Below are 19,898 nucleotides of genomic sequence, written 5' to 3'. Positions count from 1 at the left end.
CAATCTGGTTTATATACATAATCTTAATGTAGCCTCAAGACATACCCATGGAATAGGTAATGTAAGCCCTGTTCTACTGAATAGGAAACATGAGTGGATTAAATAAATTGTTTGATGTGACCTAGCTAGTAAAGAGCAATGATGCAGTTTAATCTAAGTATGAAGTCTGACTCCAATGTGAAATAATTTAGTGAGAATTTATCACCCTTTCACAAAAGATTTTGTGTTAAATTTTTTTATATTCAATATTCTATTTATTTTCATGAGTCCTGAGTGCCACTGAGGAGCTTTGTGATGCTGAGAAGAGGCTTACACAGAACTGGCACCTTGAACCCAATTTCTCTCCACCACCCTCAGCAGCGCTGGTGGCTCCCGGGGGAGGACTCAGAGTGAAAGGGGAATTGTCCACATGGGCCAAGATGCTCACACCGCATGTTTCTGAGGGACTCTGTGTGTGGCTGATGGCTCCATTTAAGTTCTGAGAAATGGGGGAAATACCCTAGGGGTCAACAGTTGACCCCAGCCCCATCCTCTCTAGCCCATCCTACAAAGTGCTATTTTATTTCTCTTGCTTCTCACTTGGCTCTACATCTGTGCATAAAGGGATGTGGGCAAGTTCCCCACGAGTGAATCTTTGTTGGGGTGCCTCTCTAAGCCTTGAATAAAGTCTTTCTCAATGGCCCAAACTTCAGTACAGTTATTACATCTCCAATGCTTGCCTGTGATGCTAGTGTAGATCTTTTCCAACACATTACCTTTAAAAATTGTTGACAATAGCACCTTCGGATTGTGAGGACCCGGAAGGCAGAGACAGTGTCTTGTCACATTTATATCCCCCAAACCTAGTCCAGTGCCTGAAACTTTGTTTACTGAATGAGCAATGAGTTGGAAAGTCAGATCCTGGAGAAATGGCTTGCTCATTCAACCAGGAATGAAAGTAGTGCTTTTTAACCTATATTCCTATGGAGCCACACTTCTTCTCATTATATATCGAGAGAGATAATTGTGCTGTTTGAACATAACTGATTTTATTCTCTTTTTAATACAGTCACATATCACTTAACGACAAGGATGCATTCTGAGAAATGCATCGTTAGGGAATTTTGTCATTGCGTGAACATCATAGACTGTACTTACACAAACCTAGATGGTATAACCTACTACACACCTAAGCTCTATAGCACTAATCTGGTGGGACCACTGTCATAAATGTGGTCTATTGCTGACCGAAACATCATTATATAGCACATGGCTGTATATGATTATAAACAGATCCCTTCATAATGGGTACATTTATGAGAGAAACATTTCTTCAACAATTGGAAAAAGTTAATAGTGATTCCATTTCACCTCAGAATGTGAGTAGCTAATTAATATGACTTAATTCTGTCAGATGCTGTGAATAACATAGTTCATGAGAAAAAGGTGATACAGTATTTACAACTCAAAAGTACTTGATGGAACACAGCGTGGCAGGGAAGGAGCAAAAACGTTTGTTGGGACAGCCATTAACCTAAAGAAAACTTGGGTGCAAGGGCTATTAAGAAAGCTCTTGGGAGTTTTCTTTGAGACTCTAGGACAGTTTTCAAAAGTCAGAAGATGGAAAAGTGAAGCCAAATCTGGCTCATTTGTGGATTGCTCTGATACCTATGGAAAGAAAATAAAAATCTGAAATACAATGACTTTAAAGCAAGATTCTAGACCATTCTGAATAGCTGTGAATCAGCCAAGAAAAATGTTTCTGCTTGCTGAGTGGTGTGGAGGGAAAGACTTCACTTCTGAATTTCAGTTATTAGGTCACATGTTTGATATGGTGGATTCTAGCCCTTTAGCTTTGTTTATCATGTAGTCACATGGAGTTGAGGGAAATTAAACAGTAGTAAAAACTACATTTAAAAAATCATATTTCCCTCATTATTATGGCTTCCTGGGCCAGGTATTTGAGTACAGACCTGGGACCTTAGGAACCACAGAGCTTTCCAGGGCAAAGCCACCTGCTCTTATAAAAGGGGCAAGATCTTACAAATGAGGTTGTTAATGTGAGCAACTAGTTCGTTGAAGGCATGCCCTTCAAAAAGAAAGAACAAAAAAGAGAGATGGGAAAAGCATATTGTTATTATTCATGATTTCTCCTAGGTCTTCACAAAAACTTTTCTTAAAGATTTTAGAGTCAAGTTAATATTTCTTTTTTCCTGTAAGTTGTTTAAACTCAGAGTGCCCTTTAAACTCACTCTCACATAGCTCATTTCCAAGAGCAGCAGATTGTATTATTTGCTGACAATCGTTGTTCTCCTCCACGTTTGTCATGCTAACCTTTAGCCGGAGTATATTTCCTGTACTTTCCCACACTGTTGACTTTGGACTTGGTGATACGACTAGCTCTGACCAATGGGATGTGAGTGGATAGGAAATATGCTATATTGAAGCAAAAACTAAATATATTCACATAGTTTGGCTCCTTTTGTTTTTTCCCCACATGTACCAGATAGTGGTTGTTCTTTCAGCTTTTATCCCATAATGTGTTGCAGACTCAAGGTCCAGAATGAAAAGACAACTCATGGGAGCAGACCTGATTCCACTTGTAACCGAGAGCAGAGCCTCAGAGTGTCAGAATTGCAACTGACCCACAGCAAACATACCATGGACAACCAACTAAACTTTGTTCTTGTGATCCACTGAGATTTTGAGGTTGTTTGTACTGAGCATTACTGTAGTCAAAGTTGATACACCAAGTCATATCAATTCTATCTTTTAAATATTTTTCATATTCAGCCACTCCTTTTCAATCCCCTTGTTACTATCCTGGCTTTGGTTCTTATTATCTCTCATCTAGTTGATTGGAATAACTTCTTAAGTGTATCCCCTACCTCTTAGCTCTTATCTCTCCAATCCATCATCTTCCCTGGAGTTATCATTCTAAAACACACATCAGATTAGATCACTATCCTATTTCAGGACCTTCTATAGCTCCCCATTACCCAAAAGTAGAAATCAAGGTTTGTGCGGCACCTACAGTCTTACTCCCAGTAACTTTTCATCATCATCCCCATCATTACCCCATGATTTCTGAACATCAGCCATATCAAATGAACTCACACTATCTTTTCTTCTTTTTTTTATTATTCAATTTTAGAGTTGGCCTGATCCTAATTAGTCTTCAAGACCCAGAAAATGATACGTTTTTAAAAGCTTTTTTGAAGTTCTCTAAATTACATCTATTTGCCTTCTCCCTCTTTTAATATTCTGTACATAGTTTTGCAATGGCATGTATCTACCACATTATGAATACTTTTTTGGTTCTTAACTCTTCACTAGTCCAGGTTCCTCAAGGATAAGGGCCCTTTCATATTATTTTCTTTAATCCCAGGTGTTATCACTATCCCTGACACATAAGAAACGTTTAGTACATGGTCCTACAACTTGACGACAATGCACCTTTGACAAGTGCACTGATCAATGAGAACTGGTTTATGCTGCTGGGCTGAAAACATTCTACTGTAGAGACACACAAAGGTACCTCTACTTCATTACATCCCTTAGGCCAATCCATGACTATGTTTCCCTCACTTACACCTGGAAATTATAATCCCAGGAAGAAGACTTGCGCCATCCATGCTGTCCTGGATTCCATCCCCCTTTGTAAACCACAGCAGGGCTCTTATTCTGGATGAAGGTGTCAGGAGATTTGCGCACTAAAAAAGAACCTTCCAGATTCCCAGTCAGTAAAATGGCTATGAAAGTTATTTCTAATGCCACGAAAGTTTATTCTTATCCTCATCTTGAAGTTAAATCAATACTTTCATTTTGGAGTGAAATCTATATTTATGTCTAAAGGGTTTGTTATGGGATACCTCAAAAAATCAGCCCATAGCTTGTCTTCCTTAAGCAGCCCTTTTATTGTTCTTATCAGCCTGAAAGGATTAAGAGCGACCCTCTATTTTAAGTCCTATCTGAGGAATCTGGATTCCCACACTCTACTTAGAGCTAAAAATTAAAAAAAAAAAAATGCATGAGCATTACCATTATCCTATTTGGGATATTAAGGGTCACATGGCCAAAACTGATTATATTTAATAATGAATATAAGCAGTAGTTAAAGCAATCATTATGTCATTTATCCAAGATTTTGTGGTATTCAAATGCACACTGCACCCACACCACAATGTCTATGTTCTTGAATCACTATATTAATGCACATACACACAGACTTTTACATATTAATGCAACAGTTTGTTACCTATGTATTGTTTTTCTGCCGAGTAATTGCTAGGGTCACAAAAGTGAAAATGACACAATCTTTTCATCAAAGAACCTGTAGGTGAATCCAGCAAGTGCAATCACAACACAGTATGTTGAGGACTTGGATAGTCATGAACCAGGGACCTAATACAGAGTAATGCAATAGGATATCAGAGAAGTATTCTAAATTAAATAATATACAACTGGGTTATGCATCTTGAATTTGGTAAAAATAGGTTTATGACAGGGTACTTACCCATGCCATATGACCCAGAAAATATAATAAAGTTTCATATACAACACAACACACACATACACTTACAAATACGGCTTGTAGACACCATATTGCTCAAAATGCTTGTTGAGGATACCAGAAATGATAAGATAATATTTCCTTTATCTCCTATTATTCTGGCTGAAAATGATCAATTTTTAAAAGGATATATTTTCCATTTCTGGGATAAGTTCATTAGACTCTACTTAAACCTTCATACTTGTGCATACCAAAGGAAATTGGGAGAAACAGAAACATTATTGAAAGTAAATCACTTTTCAATCTCTCCACAGGAAGGGAGTATTTCAAAAGGCGAAATCTTTCCCAGAGTCAAAGCAGAGTTGGAGGCCGGAGGAGGGGACGGTGGAGGGTGAATGATTCAATTGGCTGCCACACAGAGGCCTCAGCCTTTTTACTCAGATCAAAGTGGGTGGCAGGCATTCCTCTAGCCCAAGAAAACCTCTTTTAGGAGGGGATCTTCCAAGGGCAGCTAAAGTCAGTGACCAGGGCCACCACGTGATAGAAAGAAAAGATGCTCCTGAAATTCTCAGTGTTCATCCTTTGGATTCAATTGGCATGTGAGTTTGAGAAGCTCCCAATTATGATAACAGGAAATCCTAAAGAGTCTGAAAATCCTTGAAGGTGAGTTATTTTACGGTACAGTGTGAAAGGAAGAATTAAAGAAGGAAGAAAGGGAGACAGTGGGGGAGGGAGAAGGGAGAGAGGAGGGAGGAAAAATCACTTCAGGTTGTGAAAAGTCCCTGATTCCCTTTCCCGGTGCCTTCCTTGTTTCTGAACAGGGGAGAGCACCCAGCAGCTGGAGCAGAGTCCTCGGTTTCTAAGCATCCAGGAGGGAGAAAATTTCACAGTGTACTGCAACTCCTCAAGCATTTTTGCCAGCTTTCAAGGGTACAAACAGGAGACTGGGGAAGGTCCTGTCCTCTTAATGACATTAACTAAGGGTGGAGGAATGAAGGAGCAGAAGAGACTAAGGGCTCAATTTGGTAAGGAAAGAAAGGACAGCTCCCTGCTCATCACTGCAGCCCACCCTGGGGATGCAGGCATCTACCTCTGCGCAGGGGCACAGTGCTCCTGGGGTGCCGGCTGCCTGCACCCAAACCCTGCTGCAGGCCCCCACTCACACTGCTGCCACATTCCTCCAGCTCCTCCTCACACACCTCTTGGCATGAATAGTGATAACAACCCCAGCCCCTCGTGGAACCCTTTCTGATGCTTTTCCAAAAAATTTCCCACATACACTGAAGAACAAGACCCCTCCGTTACAAGACAACCTTCTGGAAATGTAGCTCACTGTTAGAACCAGAAACAATAGGTGTCTAGAGCTCTCCAGTGTAGACAGTGGGGTGATGAAGAGAGTTGATGTGGAGGGACACATGGAAGATATTAGACAGGGCTCATCAGAGTTCTGACTGTTGGTTCTATTTTCTTAAAGGCCACAGCCAGGAATGGTTAGTCCAAGGGGTCAGAAATGGATGATTTCCCAGCTTTATTCTAGTACTCTGCAGTTGATGTAACTGCTATGTTCCCTGTCTATTAAACTAGAGTAGGGTAAAAAATAATTAGAAGAAAGTTGCTACTTTTTTTAACAGAAAGATGCCCAACGTGTATTTCAATAACCTCCAACTGTGATTCCAAAGCAATGTCCCCAGTTGGTGATTCTGAAACTGCTCAAACATTAACTACAATACCCTGTGTCTGCACAGGGTTTGCTTGGGCATTAGACTTTCAAAGGCAGATACCAAGAATTTCAAATTTTCAAGCCTGAAGAACATAGAAGTTGACAGTTCCCTCCACCTGGCAGGCCCTCCACTGGCCCATTTTTATACTTGAAGAATTCCTATTTGTTCTCTACAGAAAGATGATACAATACAAAACACAAGGGTTTTGGAGTCACAATAACTCAGGTTCAAATCTTGTCTTTGCAATTTTCTATCTCTGTGTCCTTGGGCAATTGTTTATCTTCTTCTACGCTGCCTTATAAATACATGTTATAAGAACACCTATCTTTCTGAGTTGCTGTACTAAATGAGATAAAATATACAAAATTATATGAAGTCCCAGGTGCAACATATGTACTCAATAAATGCCCCTGTAAATAATATTACTATTAATGCCTGTAGATAAATCTTATCCCTATTGTGAAATTTCCACTGACTCCTCAAGGAGGAATGAGTTAATCTCTGCCTAATATTCTGAATGCCCACTTTAGTAGTCACGAAGGCAGACACTGCGAGTTGCCAACATCATCACCATTTCTCTTCTGCTTCTTTATTAACAGAACTCTCAATTTTGATTTGGGCAACTATATCTGCAGCTTAAAAATATATATTCATATATATCACATTTTACATCCTTTCTTACAAATAAGGGTGGCATACAGCGAAGTTCTGACCAATAAGACATAATCAGAAACCCGCTAGGGATTTCCTGTGATGTTTTTGCTCTCCTGGTACAGGCACCACATTTTCCTGTCCCCTTTTCCAACTTTTGTCTTCCTGAAACATGGAAATGACAACTTTCCCACAAAGGAAAGCACCAGCAGAACCCCTCCCCAGTCCCATTCCTGATCATCCTCTAGATGCCAAGTAAAATCCCTCCCCCAGATTTATTTTTACATGAAAAATTTTAATAAACCATTATTTGGTTGACTTTTTGTTGCTTGCAGCTCAACACAACCCTAACTGTGGGAGGACTGACATAAAATGTCTTTGCGATTCTCTGTGCCCATGTGTAAGTGCAGAAAACAAGATATGAATAAAGTGCTGTATTTATACAAAGAAAGGACCTGCATTTATATTGATCATATGTATTTATTGAAGTATTAATGTTCTTGTAATTTTTTATTAAGAAAAAATTAACCTTCACCTTTCTTTCAGAGAGGGCTCATTTTTAAATTTTCATCAATTTCTTACATTCATAGGAGACTATGGGATTGTTTTTCATCCCAAGGCTTTTAACCATAGACAACATAAATTTCCACCCAAATATTTAATAACAGTAGTCTTACATTTTTCTCACTTTTAGATTCAGTTATTTGTTTTTCTTGTTTTTAACCTCATATTACCCCAGTAACCTACTCCAAAGGCATCCCCCAAAAGTTTCATTACAGAGAGCTCTTTCATTTTGAAGGTTGTAAGGGCAAATATAAATTAAAAATAAGAAAAATGAATTTGAAGTTTATCCCCCTGTATAAAAAGAGAATGACACTCTCCTCCTCTCTTTTCTTAGAGTATTTACTTCAGAAAACTTGTAATTATGAATTCTTTGTCTGTCCTTTGAGATGTATGTAAACCTTTTAAAAAGCTAAATAAGCCTCTTGCCAGTTTTACAATCCAAGAATGTGGAGAATGTTCTGTAATTACATGGTGCTGTTTACATTTTGAATAAGGAAGGAGTGGAGAAAAATCGTGCTTCCCTTTTTAAAATTCAGTATCTCGTGAAGGTCTTCTGTGTCCTTCAATTGTCTTTCTGATCAGGTGTGAGAAGCGAAGAAGTGGAGCAGAGTCCTCAGTCCTTGATCCTACAAGAGAGGGAAGACGTTACCATCAACTGCAGTTTCTCAAAACTTTATATTCCTTACAATGGTACTGGCAGAAGCATGGTGAAGGTCCTATCTTCTTTATGATGTTAACGAAAGACGGAGAAGAGTTATGACAAAACAACTGTCACATTAAATGAAAAAAAACAGCAAAGCTCTCTGTTCATCAAAGCTCCTCAGTGCAGTCACTCAGGCACCTACTTCTGTGGAGTAGAGACACAGTGATACCCAGGCCCCCAAACGCTGTACTCAAGCCTGAAGCTGGGCCACCGATGCTCTCCTAGCACAGGGCTCCTGTGGGGCACTTAGCAGAAGGTTCATCCATAAAAAAAGAGAAACCTGAAGGAAATTCAATTTCATGAAGATATAACGCAAGAAGTGGACTATGCTCTTAAGATCATATCTATTTTAACATATTTTCTTGATAATTGTACAAATGCTGGGTAGGTAATTATATAATTGCATGTTAGGTAAATTAGATTAAGAAGAAATGAAATAAATTTCGGTGTTCAAAACCAGAGTGAACCATATATGTGAATTATTTTGTGTCTGTATTCTTGTCTGAGAATGAGAACTAATCTTTCTTTCTTCTGCTAGGTGTCTTCAGCTTCTCATTAGGAAGATAGTGAAAAAACAAACAAACAAAAATTTCTTTAGTCTGGTTTCTTGTAAGGCATCAGGATTGTACACCGTTACATCGATAACGTCACTTACCTTGAGAGGTCACTAGCAATAATTTTTTTTAGATTTTTTATTTATTGCAGTAACATTGGTTTATAACATTGTATAAATTTCAGGTGTACATCATTATACTTCTATTTCTGCATAGATTACATCACTTTCACCACCCATATACTAATTACAACCCATCACCACACACTTGTGCCAAATTATCCCTTTCGCCCTCCTCCCTCTCCCCTTCCCCTCTGGTAACCAATAAGTCAGAGGAAGAAGGTCAAATACCGTATGATTTTCTTCATTAAGTAGTAGATAATAACAACAATAAACAAACACATAGAGACAGAGATTAGATTGGTGGTTACTAGCAATAATTTTTTCCAAGATTTTAAACATTTGTTTTGGGGAATGTCAAGGAGAACACTTCCACTTTTAGACTTACCTCCACGTCTCTTGTCGCTGTGCTTTATTCTGTTGGATTTTCAGCTTTGCCTGAGGTAGTCTGAGTTATCAACATGACATTAATTTGCCCAAATATGCAAGGGTCAATATCTTCCCTCAGTTAAGACCCTGCATCAAACTCAGCAGAACACAGGCATATAGTACATGATCAACGAGTTTGGATTGGTTATTTATTCACAAGAATTTAGGATGACAGAGAGGAAAGTAATGCTTCTTTGTTAGAGAAGTTAAAATACACAAATGGAGCCATAGACATTGATCTTCATTACACAACCAAAATTACTAGGAAAATATGATTCATAGTCAAGAAAAAAGCAAGTAGAAACTGACTCTGAGATGGCTCAAGTTCCTAAAGTGAGCAGACAAATATTTTAAAGCAGCTCTAATAAACAGGTGCAAAGAATTCAACTAAAATATATTCAAAAAATTGAAGAAAAATATGTTCTTAGTAAGTGAACAGAAATAAAAACTCAGCAGAGAAATGAAAACCATAAAAAAGAAACAAATGGAAATCTTAGAACAGCATAGTGTAATAACAGAAAAACTCATCGGATGGGCTCAAGAGCAGATTGGAGATGGAAGAAGAAAAAGTCCTTAAATGAATGAAGAAATTGGTATATTCATAAAATCAAATAACATTCAGCAACAAAAATAAGCTACTGAGTCATCCATCAATATGGAGGAATTTTTTAAAACATTATTCAGAAAAAAAGAAGCTAGACACAAAGGAGTACCTACTATATCATTTCATGTGGATGAAATTCCAGAAAAAGGCAAATCTAATCTATGGTGAGAAAATCATGTTTGTTATTGCCAGTGGTTGGGAATGGATGGAGGGCATTGAGTACAGTGGGTCACAGTGAAATTTGATCCATATATAAAAATAGATACATGATCTATTTGATATATTTGTCAGAACACTTTATGTTACACTTGAAATGTAACATGTTATTTCATGTAACTTATATCCAATAAAATTGATTTAAAAAATAAGGTAGATAAAAGAGTTTCAGTTCTAGACCTCAAGATAAGCTGTAACACTTCTTTTAACTCAATAGTTAAGCAATTCTGTTTCAATTTAGAATAAAAAATAAAACAAGCAGGGGCCGGCCCGGTGGCGCAAGCGGTTAAGTGCGCGCGCTCCGCTGCGGCGGCCCGGGGTTCGCTGGTTCGGATCCCGGGCGCGCACCGAAGTACTTGGTAAGCCATGCTGTGGCGGCGTCCCATATAAAGTGGAGGAAGATAGGCACCGATGTTAGCCCAGGGCCGTCTTCCTCAGCAAAAAAAAAAAAAAAAAAAAGAGGAGGATTGGCGGATGTTAGCTCAGGGCTGATCTCCTCACAAAAAAAAAAAAAAATAAAAATAAAACAAGCAGAAGGTGAAGGTGGGGAAAGATAACAAGAGGCAATATGTAATGATTGAAGTTCAGTGTCTTAGTTTGGAGGGCATTACACCCCAGGTGCTCCATTTACTGTGATCCTGAGCAAGTGTCTGAGCCTCCATATCCCCTCTGTAAAGTAGGAAGGAAGGGAAGTAATAATTTCTCACAAGGTTCACCTTTCCCACAATGTGAGGATTAAGTAAGATTATATACATGAATTTCATAGACCAGGTTAAGGGATCAGTGAATTTTGCTAGTATTTTTATTAACCAAAAGTGGTCATTTCAAGTAAGCCTAGGTTCTCTCAATAAAATTGTGGAAGGTGATCCACACGGCATGGTGGCTCCAGGGTTTTTTCTTTTAGGTGAGCAGTATGAGGGGTTGGAGGTGAGAGTAGAGAAAAGATAATTTTCTCCTAATCTCACAGACCAGCTAGTGACATGCAATCATGGGAAATAATATCTCATCATTAAGTGATCTACTATAGCTGAGCCCAGGGCAAAGAACACTGAACAGAATGGAAATTTTCTTTTATCTTAACGAAATATAGTTACCTAGATCTCACCAGAAGCCTAAGATAATCAGAAAAAAAGAGCAGACTTTAAAGGAAAGTGGTTGAAAGTATGAATTGAGAGGGAAAGGAGACAGAAAAGAAGGCACAGGTTCCAGCATTACCATGAAATTTCTGTGTAAGAATATATATCTATCACCATACAAGAATACAGAACTATATCTGCATTTTAATTTAAAATATCTTTTCTTCATTTGGAAAAGAAAACATAGGTATTGTATTTTTTTCTAATGTCAATGTAAATCTAGGAAAAAGTTTACATGGTCTCCAAATTTCTGGAAACTAACTAAACAACTTTTATCAGGGGAAAAAAGCTATCTTAAACACATCTAGTGGATCAACATAGTCTGTGCCAGGATGAGCAGGATATGATCTGACGACTTGTCCCACTCCTTCGCCATCAACTAGATTTCCTGTTCTGAGACACATGCATTGCCTATTGCCAACAATTCTAGGTGGAGCTTTACACAAAACTGAATGAGACAGAGCCCCAGGCCCAGAGTAGGAGATATTTTCCTAGAGACAGAGGAGCAAAAATGACTCTTCTCAGCATATTGTGGGCACTGATGGTCTTTGTCATTCTTAATAGGGACAGTGGCTTATAGCAAGGCTGAGAACAGTCTAGGCTTGGGGGTAGGTAGTGAGGAGGGACAGACGGGATGAACAATGGTCAACCATAACAAACACTCCAGAAAAATAAGAAGGAAGGGGAAAGGAACCAGATTTTGGTAGCACCTTGTCTGAAGATTTAACTCCTGCTGCAAAAGTTCTTGGCATATCCCATACAAGGTCAGCTCAGAGGATCAATCTTGTTATTTCTTCTGTCTAGGATCCAGCACATCCCAGAGGTCATTCAGTCTCAACTGCCAACATCTAGGCAGAAGGGCGAGATTGTAGAACTAGAATGTTCATGTGACGCCACAGTTGTATATTATGTATTGTGTTGGTACATATGGCCTCCCAGTGGGGAGATGATTTTCCTCATTTCTCAGCACACAGACGTAGAAACCAATTCAACAGAGAGTCAATATTCTGTGTACTTCCAGAAAACAACTAAAACTATCAGGCTCATCACATCACCCTCACAGCTAGAAGACTCTGAAACATATTTCTGTTATCTCAGAGAGCTCACTGCAGAAATAGAAATACGATAGAACAGCCTTACAAAAAGCCCAGAACTCAACCAGAGACAATTGCCTCTTCCCATAATCTCAGGGAAGACTCACAAACCTTACCCAGACATTTGTTAGCAGTTAGTCGTTAAGGAGCATAGGATGAGATCTAGAAAGTAATTTGTTGAATTCATTCTAGGAAGCACTCCCTCACAGTTGGTTCAGAGACCACATAGGACTGTGTGTAAAAGCCATACTCTTCAGATATCATCATATTTCCATTTCTTCCCATGGAGTATGCCATAAAAAATGCATCATATGAAGGACAACATTTTAAATTGTACATGGTTGTTTCAAATCTTACACATGTTCAACTCGATATTTTGGGGAGGATAGTGTGGAAGACACTGGGAAAAAATAAGCACATAAAGTGGTGGTTTATATACTGGAATGCCTAAAGACTGGCCAGAAAAATGCAACATCAGCTGAGATTACAGCTTGGAGTCGATTGGACCAAATAGAATAGTCACCCACTTTCGACCAGAAACATTTCTTATCTCCTTGGCTACATTTCACTCTTACCCTTGCCAACTTCAGTTTGGCTTGGCTTCCCTTTGATTCTCATGCTCCTTGCAGCTGGGTCTGTGGTTTGGGGTCCCCCTATAGTCACATGTCCATCACAAACTTTGGTTAACCACAACCGAGAAAGGAGGTAGTGATGGGGCGCAGCTACAGTTGTTAACATCTGAAGTTGATCTTGCAAGCCACCTGACTAGTTCATGGAAGCACCAGAAATGGGACTGCTGTTTCTAAACCACAGTATTCCTTTGTTCAGTCAACTACTTCCCAACTGTTTGGGTCAAGTCCACAGGACTAGTCTTTCAACTCTGATGATTCATTTTCTTTGCCTTGGGAATTCCCTAGAAATCCCTCCTAGGAATCTTCTGATGAGAATGCTGAGTGGACTTTAACTCATGTGGATGCAGGCCTGACACAGTGACTAACCCTTAACCTCCTTTCCTTTTAATCCTGTGCCCTCAACTAAGGATTTGACAACTTGTCAGAACCACAAATGGAATAAATGAAGTGTCAACTCTTTCCTAGTTGTTATCTATTGCTGGACAATTTGGACACTCCTCCCTGGAAATTTTATCTGCCTGAACTCAAAGTAGGATTGCAATGCTTGTTGGATACTTTGCCTCATTGGTTTAGTCAACCATTTGTTCCATCAAGAAAAAAAACATATGCCTTGTGTGAAACCCTTCAGTTGCTTCTCACTGCTTTAAGGGAAATGTCTATGTCCAAGTTCCCTTACATGTATTACAAAATGCTTCTCCCCATGATTTTTGGACCAAGACCAAGGTGAAAAACAATGTGGAAGATGTTCCATGGATATCCGAATTATCCATAATCCATCTCCAAAACCCATTTTTAAAGCTCCCTAAGAAAACCTATTTGGACCAGGATAAGCCATAATTATCTGATTCCTCAGCCTAGTAATGTTCCTTGGGATTTCTCCTTATTGTGTCCAAATTTACTCCCATGATGCACAACCTAGCTGAAGCCAGAATCAGTAATGATACTCTTAGGAACTTGCCCATTCCTCCATCAGCAGAGACCCAATAAAGACTCTAGTTTCTCTGAGACCCTTAAAAATAAAATATAAAATGTGATCAAATTTTTTTTCTTAAAAAAAGGGCTTAGAGACCAATAGAAGTCAAAATACAACCAGGAGAAGGTAAAACAATGCCCTCCTTCTCTGACTGAATAGGAAGGAGGAATTTCAATAATGAACTGTGATTTATAATGATAATATGTTTTGCATTGTTTCCTATGGTTCAGAGAGAATGTTGCATTCCTGATATCAATATTTCAATTTTAAACGCAATAGAAGATGGACAAGGTTCAATTCCTCCTAGGATGTATAAAGCATGAAAGAATGTTGCTTCCACCCTAATGTTTATGGTTGGAAAATCATAACTATGCTTTAACCTATCAGAGACCTGAGGTCAAAGGGCAACCAAGTAGGCTGGATTGCAATGAGGAATAGGCTCCTCCAAGGATAGACAGGCATATGGACTGGCACAACTTGAGCAGAGCAGAGGTAAAAGAGGAGCTTGCTGCCATACAAGCAAGAAAGAGAAATCAGCTGAAAGACTGATTGAGGACCCTCTTGACAATATAGAACTGCTGGGAGTCACAGACACAAGAGGAGTTTGCAGTCATTGGTAAGGTCCTTTTCACAGAACTCCACCATGTGTTCACAAGAATGATTGGGGACAGAGCAGGTGACAGAAGGAGCCCCATCAGGGACATAGGCCTGCAGGACATGATCTACTGTGACTACAGAAAAGGACAAATCCTGACAACTTCCCAAGAGCCATCTCTCACGTGAAGGAAAAGCCTGAAACTGTTGAGGATGGGGATAAAGAGATGACAGCAAATTCTGTCACACACGCAAACACACGCACACATACATACACATACACACCGCCCAGGGCACAGTTAAGATCCATTGCAGCAAAGAAAAGAGTCAAGGAAAATAGCCTCTACCTTTGTTTGAGGGACAGGAAACCATTCGGAGCTGAAGATGCAACAACAATACCATTATAATTCTGCTACCAATGAGAGAGAGACAGAAAATTCTCTTGCACAAGACCCACAGAGAAACATGGCAGTCAGTGTTTGGTCTCCATGGTGAGGAGAGGCGTGAATACTGAGAAAATCCTAAATCCAAGATCCAGATACATGGACCTGTCTAAGATTGAATCTGGCTCAAGACAACAGAGAAGTCCAGGTACCCACACAATGAGCCTAGCCAGCACTACATAACAAACAGCCATCTATTGTTGGGGGAGGAGAAAGAGCAAATAGAGAGAGAGAGATCTTCTCCTGCTGCGGGAATGCAGAGATGGCTTAAAGGTGAGGGTGGAGCTAGGAGCCCAGGGTGGAGTGCTCTAAAAGAGATGTCTTTTTAACATAACCACAGAAGCCTTATTAAATTAATATAAATTAACAGTGATTCAAGAAGCTAGATTTCCAGTGGCTCATGAAGCAACAAGATTGTTTCAGGAACACTTTTATATTTATGTTAAGGGCAGCATTATTGCAGAATCCTCTATTTCCAGGTCTTCTACTTCTTTCCCTTCCTAGAGATGACATGGATGGACAACACATCAGACTGAGTGAACCACCCTTCTTCTTGTGTTATATTATCTTCTCTCAATCCTTTATCTCCATAGAGTTTTACCTCAAAAGATGTTTATTCATATGCTTTTATTCACGAGATATAATTCTGAGGAAATGGGTGAAAAGAGATGTTTCTTATTAACATTTTTATCTGTCCAAGATTTGTCATAGATGCTAAAACTGTGGCTTCGGGAAGGGTCCATTGCATGACTGGGGAAGGAAGAGGGTCATTCTGGTTCTTCTCAGGTTTCCTGCAGATACTTTAGAAATACAATGTAAATTCTGAAAATGACCCAGTAACCTGTCTTCATTGCCTCAGCAGTGGTGAGAGGCCAAAAAAAGGATGTGAAGCAGAGTCCTTGAATCCTGAGTGTCTGGGAGAGAGAAGCAGCTGTTATCAACTGTAGTCAGACAGATGGAGCTTTGAATTATTTCTCTTGGTACAAGAAGGAAGCAGAGAAAGACTCTACTCTTCTAATAGAGATTCCTTCAAGTGCGGATAGAAAACAGGGCAGAAGATTCACAGTACTGTTGAATAAAAAGTTCAACATGTCTCCTTGCATATCGCAGCCACCCAACCAGGAGACTCAGCCTTGTACTTCTGTGCAGGGAACACACAGCGCTCTCAGGCCCCTGCAGCCTGCAGCGGGGGCTCCAGTCACATTCTTTGTCCTTGACTAGGCTGTGGGTAGAATGGATGTCATAATGCACTTGTTTCCAACCGGAAAAGAATGCCGAGATGTAATCATTGTGATTATAAAAATGTCTGTTTTCAAAAAAACTCATGATGAACTACTACAATTTGTACTAACTCCAACTATTCCACAGGAGAAGTCGTGGTGTTTTAAGTAGATATGTAAATTGTAAAGATAACCTCAGTGGGGTGTTTGAAGTTCTCTCATTGAAATCCTGCACCTTCCATAACGTACCAGAGAGATCTAAAACTCTTCTGGGTGACCGTTTGGTGGCCTTCACAAAAAAAAGTCTTAATTGTCGTGAAATCAATACATGCTCATTATGGGCACTCTTGAAAATATAGAAAACTAATGGACAAATTAAAATCATTCAAAGTTTCACCACCCAAAGATAATCACTTACTATAAGTATTTTCATTCCAGGTGTGTCTTAATGATATGCCTCATGCCTTAATTCATATCATATGCCATAATTCATGTCAATTTAAAAATTAAAGTATATTTTTCATGTAATATTTATGTCCGTTTTCCTCTGTAAATTTCATCTTCAGTGTATGGATGCTTGGTTATAAACGGTCCAATTCAAATAGCAATCACAGGAAGTCCTGCAAAGCTTTTTCCCATTGCAACTGCTCTACATTCAACAAGTATTTACTGACTGCCTACTCTGTGCCAGACACTGTTCTCAGTGCTAAAGGTTGAGCAGGAAAGGGATGGCAACATTTAACTCTGTTCGGCCTCTGTCCTGTGATGGATGTCTGCTCACCAGAAATACCTGGGAAAGGTTTTGATGACAGTGTACACCAGGGTTCAATGACTCTATGCAAAGGTTTTGAGATTTTGCCCAAACATACCATCAGTTCCTTCAAACTTCTTAGGTCTACATAAACTTCAGCAACAGTAGGAACGGTCTCAGTTTTTCCCAATGTTCCTTCAGGAGAGGAAAATAATAACTATTTTAAACAAAACATTCAAATTAGAGAGAAAAAGCTCAACGATTCCTTTGTAAGGCAAAAAAAAAAAAAGTAATTAATATTTATAAAGGAGGACTAAGAATAGTGAAAATATTTTAATACAAATTATTCTTGGATTTTTGAATAGGTAATAAATATACATGGTATAAAACAAAAATTATAAAAAGTGAAATATATTGAAAAGTAACATTCTCTCACCTTTATCCCCACTATCCCCAGAATCCCAGTAAAACCACTGTTAAAATTAAATTTTTCCTTCAGTCATTGGTCATTTTATTGTTGAGTTGTAAGAGTTCATTATATATTCTGGATGCTCCACCCTTAACAGATATATGATTTGCAAATAATTTCTCCCATTCTGTGGGTTGTCTTTTTCACTTTCTTGCTAGTATCTTTTGAAGCAGAAGAGTTTTTAATTTTGATAAAGTCCAATGTAACTAATTTTTCTTTAGTTACTTGGGCTTTGATGTCATATTTTAAAGCCACTGCCTAATCTGAGGTCACAAAGATTTATATTTGTGTTTTCTTCTACGAGTTTTATAGTTTTAGCTCGTACATTGAAGTGACTGATTTATTTCAAGTTAATTTTTAATATGGTGAGAGGTAGAGATACAACTTCATTTTTTGCACTTGGATTACAAGACTTTTGGAGTCCTTAAGCAAAAGAAAGCTGAGTAGCCTTACTAGTATCAGATAAAGTAAACATTAAACCAGGTATTATTAACATAGATACTGAGCAATACTTCAAAATGATTAAGTGCACAGTCTATCAGGCAGATAGAACAATTCTATTATTATATGCACCTAAAGCAGAGTTTCAAAATATATCAAACATAAATCAGTAGAGTTAAACTAGTAGAATTTGTTTATTTAAAAAATCAATCGGGGGCTGCCCCGTGGCTTAGCTGTTAAGTGCTCGTGCTCCAATATGGTGGCCCGGGTTTGGATCCCAGGCTCGCACCCACGCACCGCTTCTCCGGCCACGCTGAGGCCGTGTCCCACATACAGCAACTAGCAGGATATGCAGCTATGACATACAACTATCTACTGGGGGCTTTGGGGCAAAAAAAAAAAAGGAGGAAGATTAGAAATAGATGTTAGCTCAGAGCCGGTCTTCCTCAGCAAAAAGAGGAGGATTAGCACAGATGTTGGCTCAGGGTTGATCTTCCTCCCCCCAAAAAAAAAAAAATTGATCAATAAATAAACAACCATAGTGACAGGCATTAACACACATTTCTCCGTAGAAATGTAGAAAAAATATGACCAACACAATCAATATTCTTTACCTAATTTGCGTACCTAGAATACCACCACCACAGGATACATATTCTTTTCAAATACACATGGAATATTTATCAAAGTTGACTCAATTCTAAATCTTAAAGCATGCCTTAATCAATTACAAAGGATTTAAATCATTCAGTATATAGTCTGATCACAATGGTATTAGGCGAGACTTAAATAACAAAATGATAATTAAACTTCATTCCTGTACCTTGCTAGATGTGATAGCCATTTTTCAAACGTATTGCCACAGAAAAAACATCGAGGCAAAACAGAGATTTGGGGTAGGCTAGATGTTCCAGTCTCTGCATAAGACAGTGTAACATCCTACTAATGAACTTTACTTCCTGTTTGGGGGCAGAAACATTTAATACCCCAGAGACTCCACACTGGTGCACTCAGTGAAAGGCTGGTCTCTGGGCTTGAGTGAGAACAAGAGAAATTTCCACCAGGAGAAGACCTTCTACCATGCTCTGCCCTGGCCTGCTGTGGGCATTCCTGGCCTCCTTTGGCTTCAGTACGTGTGGCCCTAAACACGAGGCCTCGGCTTCCTCTTAGAGCTCAAGGAAGAGACTATGCAAGTTGTAACTAGTGGGGGAATTAAGAGGGAAGAGAGGTGGAGAAATGAAACACTAAGTGATTCTTTTCTTTTGTCTTTGTGTCGTAAATGAATCTTGTCCTCATGGCCCATCTGAGACATTTCAGAAGAAACAAACCCCGTTTTCTGCTTTTTCCACAGGATCCAGCATGGCTCAGAAAGTAACACAATCTCAGACCATAATAACAAGGCAGGAAGGAGAAGCTGTGACCATGGACTGCAAGTATGAAACCGGTTGGAGCAGTTATGGCTTGTACTGGTACAAACAGCCTTCTGGTGGAGAGATGGTTTTCCTTATTTATCAGGGCTATAATAAGCCAAGTGCAAAGCAGCATCGCTTCTCTGTGAACTTTCAAAAGGCAAAAAAAATCATCAGCCTCACCATCTCTTCCTTACAACTGGCAGACTCAGCAACGTACTTCTGTGCTCTCTGGGATCCCACAGTAATAGAAATGACAGTAGAAGACAATCAAAAACCTTAGAGCTCCATAAAGGCAGACACCTGCTCAGAGGCTGCTCACGTGAACCACAGACAGAAGAAGGCAGGCACCGTGGAGGCACAGCTGAGACCTTCTGATGTAAACTCTCCTTCTATAAAAAGGGTTCCCATGTTTGAACTCGTGTAAAACCGCATTTTTCCATGAGATCCCCAGGTATTATTTTTGTACCTTGGGTTAAAATAAATCACAAAGTGCTTTTCAAATTGTACTAAACAGCTAGATTGAATGAACCCATTTATTTCAGGAAAATCCGGAGTAGTTTTCTAATTATCAACCTGAATTGTTAAATTTTCAGGTCTGAAATAGCACTAAAACCCATTCATTTTCTCTTCTAATCATGCAGATTTTAACAGTTCTCACAAATATAATGATGCATTTAATT

At 39.0% G+C, this 19,898-nt stretch overlaps 2 gene segments (V, D, J or C); both read left to right on the top strand.

Moving 5' to 3' along the window:
• The first annotated feature begins 5,012 nt into the window (after window positions 1-5,012).
• On the top strand, window positions 5,013-5,920 carry LOC131405315 (T cell receptor alpha variable 27-like). The segment is given in 2 exon segments: window positions 5,013-5,091; window positions 5,314-5,920. Coding segments are annotated over 2 exon segments (477 nt in total).
• Window positions 5,921-18,826: 12,906 nt separating this feature from the next.
• Window positions 18,827-19,498, top strand: LOC131405501 (T cell receptor delta variable 1-like). The segment is given in 2 exon segments: window positions 18,827-18,935; window positions 19,158-19,498. Coding segments are annotated over 2 exon segments (390 nt in total).
• Window positions 19,499-19,898: the final 400 nt, after the last annotated feature.

This window comes from Diceros bicornis, chromosome 5 (assembly GCF_020826845.1).
Source record: "Diceros bicornis minor isolate mBicDic1 chromosome 5, mDicBic1.mat.cur, whole genome shotgun sequence".
Taxonomy (NCBI): domain Eukaryota; kingdom Metazoa; phylum Chordata; class Mammalia; order Perissodactyla; family Rhinocerotidae; genus Diceros; species Diceros bicornis.
The sequence above is the reverse complement of the archived record's forward strand: the minus strand, read 5'-3'. Positions and strand labels throughout refer to the sequence as shown.